Source organism: Kryptolebias marmoratus, linkage group LG12 (genome assembly GCF_001649575.2).
Source record: "Kryptolebias marmoratus isolate JLee-2015 linkage group LG12, ASM164957v2, whole genome shotgun sequence".
In the NCBI taxonomy this organism is placed as follows: domain Eukaryota; kingdom Metazoa; phylum Chordata; class Actinopteri; order Cyprinodontiformes; family Rivulidae; genus Kryptolebias; species Kryptolebias marmoratus.
Genome location: NC_051441.1, coordinates 1,037,367 through 1,041,229, shown reverse-complemented (window position 1 = coordinate 1,041,229; position 3,863 = coordinate 1,037,367). Strand labels below are relative to the sequence as shown.

At 41.8% G+C, this 3,863-nt stretch overlaps 1 protein-coding gene across 1 annotated transcript in view; it reads right to left on the bottom strand.

Annotated features, from left to right (window-relative positions):
- Window positions 1-553: 553 nt before the first annotated feature.
- The window catches only part of crhr1 (corticotropin releasing hormone receptor 1), an 18,131-nt gene continuing 14,821 nt past the window's right edge, over window positions 554-3,863 (bottom strand). The window contains exons 10-13 of the mRNA XM_037978781.1: window positions 3,583-3,668; window positions 3,169-3,307; window positions 2,656-2,697; window positions 554-2,328 (exon numbers count right to left, since the gene is read on the bottom strand). Of these exons, the coding sequence (XP_037834709.1) occupies window positions 2,188-2,328; window positions 2,656-2,697; window positions 3,169-3,307; window positions 3,583-3,668 (408 nt within the window). The 3' untranslated portion in view covers window positions 554-2,187. The remainder of the gene's footprint in view (window positions 2,329-2,655; window positions 2,698-3,168; window positions 3,308-3,582; window positions 3,669-3,863) is intronic.

Sequence of the window (3,863 nt, the reverse complement as noted above, 5' to 3'; positions counted from 1 at the left end):
TGTTGCTGATTTTGTGAACGCTGAGTCAGCATTCACTTTATTCTTTTCCAACTTTTATATATATTTTAAAATATTTAGCTTTATTTACAAATATTTTCTCTATGGAAGATACACTGAGGACTTTTTTTTTTTTTCAAAAACATTGTTTTTGTCTACTTTTAACTAAGCTTTGGCTACTTTTAGCTAATGTAATTTCTCATATTTGTGTTAATTATCTTCAGTTTTGAATAAAAACATGATTCTGTTGTGACTCTAGCAGAGGAGTGAAATTATTTTGATGCAGAAACCAGGAAGTGGCTGCAGCACTGATGATGTCAGGAGAGCTGCTGGTCCTGAAGGTCGACCACGGTGAGCACTGAGCCTCAACAGATTAACTGGAAGAGGTCATTATTTTTTCTGTTTTTGTTTCTGTGTAACCTGCCTCTGCTGGTGCTGTACCTAAAAATAATGTTTGTCTGCAGCTTCAACAATTTCATCTCCAGCAGCCTGGAGAAGAAAGTTCAGACCTGAGTGTGAATCAGACCGAGGTCTGATTGGGATAGAAGCTCACCATTCTTCTCCCTGACAACTAAAACTGGGGTTCTGCAAGGCTGCGTGCCGAGTTCTCTCCTGTTTTCATGCATCACTTCCAGTTCCAACTGAAAAACACCAAATTTGTCCTGAGAACAGATTTATTTCTGATATAATAGTGGATACAGAGGGGTCACATTTACAGTTTCAGAGAGACTTTTAAACCCTCACTTAAATGGCACACCTGACCTCTGAAACCACTCCTATCTGACCTCTGAAGCCCCACCCACCTGACCTCTGCTCAAGTTTTAGGTTGATAAATCAAACGCTCCTCTCAAACAGCATTTAATGGATTTTAATCCACATTTACAGTAAAATAATTTAATCAATCAACCACAACAATATTGATGAGTTCAGGGAAAAGGAGGAAGTGGAGAAGTTTGATAATTAATCCTGAGTGTTTTTTTTCCTCCACCCGTTCTAACTACTCTAAGGTTCATACGGTTACTCTGGTTACAATGGTTAACTAGTACTATAAGTTTATCTCGCTGGACCAAACAACCCGTTCAGTTAAAACTCAGCAGCTGGACAGAGCCGAGTGTAAACGACATTTAAAATGTCAGATAAAAACATTTACAAGATGAAGTAAACATTATCAACAAAATGAGAAACACTTTTAGAATTAAATTTGTTTCGTCACTTTTACAATTTTATCATCACAAGTTTTTAATGATCTGCATCGATAATTTAGCCGAATCTGCGTAATGTCATGTAGAGATAGGAGCACCATCTGCTGGCAGGCGCCTTGTTACCGTGGTTACACCTGTACCTTAGTTATACCTGACGTAGAAATAAAGAGATGGAAACAAAACCTGAGAGAGAAAAACTGAAGCTTAAAGTGCTGAGATCCGAACAATGAATGCTCCGCCTCCAAACACTAGCTGCTCCGCCTGCTAGCAGTCAGTGTTTGTGTCAGTCATGACGTTGATAGATTTGTTTTGATGAGATATATTTTATCTTTTAGTAAACAGATGTTTAACATCTGGTTCTGTGAAGTGAAAAATGATTGTATAGATGAGTGTGGAAATAAAACAACAACATTAATATTGTTTGTTTAGAGGCTACTTGAATTCAGAAATGATTCTCAGTGCAAATATGATCCCAACATTATGTAAACAAAGCAGAGACGACCAATTACCCACAATCCTGCTCAGCTGGACGCCACATTCAGTTCAGTCTGAGCAACACTCTCATATCCTGGAAAATGTTGTTTTTTTGTTGATATTAAGATTCTTCTAAGCAGCAGAAAGGTGGTTGTGTCACATGTTTCCTCAGAACCTGTCAGAACCTCTGAGTTTGCAGCAGAACAGAACCAGAGTTTATCTTTAAAATCCTCCCCAGTGGGGAACAAACTCAAACAGAACTCAACATTTTCAGCAGCAGAGCAGAGAAGAAAGCTGGTGATCAATATTCCAATTCAGACAGAACTGGTCAAAAAATACACAAACTCCAGCTGCCTGATATGACCTTTGACCCTGTGGAAGCAGCTGATAGGGCAGATCCAGTGATTAGTCTGAACGTGAGAAAATGAGCGGGACCAATGAAAGGCCTGAATGTCAGATCTGATTGTGGTCCAGGTGAAGAGCTGTGATTGGCTGATTGGGAGGATGCAGGCCGTCAGAGGTTGGAGGACTGTTTGATGCTGTGGAAGGATACTCTGCTGGGCGATGTGGGCAGTGATGTGGCACGAATGGTCCGGCTGCGGATGGAGTGACGATCGTGCCAACGACTCCAGCGCTTCCTGACTGCAGAGCGCACCTGCACACAGATGTTACCACGCAAAACTTTATTAACTAAAAACAGACTGGGCCAAGTACAGAACCCAGAGGAACACCACAGAACGATGTTCTCTTTGTGGGTTCTGTTAGATCTCAGAGCTGCATTTAATCCAAAATAATCTGAAATAAACTGAACACCTGGTTACAGAAACTTTCATCAGGATGAAGTTTGGTTTTATCATGAACTCGTTAAAATTGTGTCAGCTCGATTTGTTTGTTGCTTCAGATTGTTTCAGGTTTTACTGGATTTTAACACTTGTTTCTGTTTATTTCTTGTTTTCTGTTATATGAAGCGGAGCTGAATTACCTCGCTGTTGAGAAAACAGTAGAAGACGGAGACGAAGAAACCCTGCAGAGACACAAACACACAGAGGGAGGATGAACGAGTTGTTTCTACGCTGCTAACACTAACCGGATGGTTTTATTTACAGACCAAAGATGCTCTGATTGAACTCATCTGGAGGAAAGCTTTAAATGTTCTTCTTCCTGTCTGAATCATAAACTGTAAATAATAAGTAGATCTCGGAAGAGAACCCAACGAGAGAGAAGATGAGGACAGGTGGTCAGAATCCTTCCATCAGTAAACCTCCATGATGTTCACTCAAACTGTGAAGATTTTATCTGTTTGGATTCAGATTTCTAACCCAAACCTTGTTTCTGGTAAAAGTATTCAGATGAAGAATTCCCAGATGTTGATGCATCAGTTTGTGATCGTTTGAAGAAAGACTAAAGCTGCCATGTTGGGATCAGCCTTGACTCCTGAGACAGAACTGCAATATTAGTTTGATGATGCTCAAGTGTTTAATGAAGCTCTGCAAACCTGGAAAGACTCTAGAATGGAGTTAAAGTAGATGAAGACGATCCGAGCGACTTCGTCTTCCCCTCCGGGATTCACAAAGAACAGCATGTAGGTGATCCCTAACAGAGGCAGCAACACCAGCGTGGCCTTCACTGCCTTCCTGCAACACAGACAGGAACAAAGAGGTGAGCTTCTGTGTCATAAACTAAACTCCTTCTGACCAGGCCGAAGAGGACCCGAACCCAGAACAGGAGGAGGAAGGCAGGAAACTAAAAGAACTTTATTTATTAAAAGAGATGCTGCAGAGACAAGTAATCCAAGAGTCCGTGGGCACAGAGCCCAACTTGCATGATAAACAAAACAAACTGAGAGAAACTGAAGGGTTGAAACAGATCCAGAGACCTTTACAGTCCTGAAGGTGTGCTGTGGTCTCACCTGTACTGGATGGTCTCTGAAGTGGTCGATGCCCTCAGTTTGGTCATCAGGATCCGAACGATGTTGAACAGGAAGACAAAGTTGATCTGAGGAGACGATGGAGTTTGGAGTCAGGAGTTAAAAGAAGTTTTTTCAGAGGAACGTTGACAGAAAACACTGTAGGGTTTTAGATCTTGTCATTTCTGTGTTTTCCTGAACTGTTCTTGGAGGCTGCAGCGCCTCTCGCCGGGGGCTGCAGCGCCTCCCGCTGAGGGCTGCAGCGCCTCCCGCCGGGGGCTGCA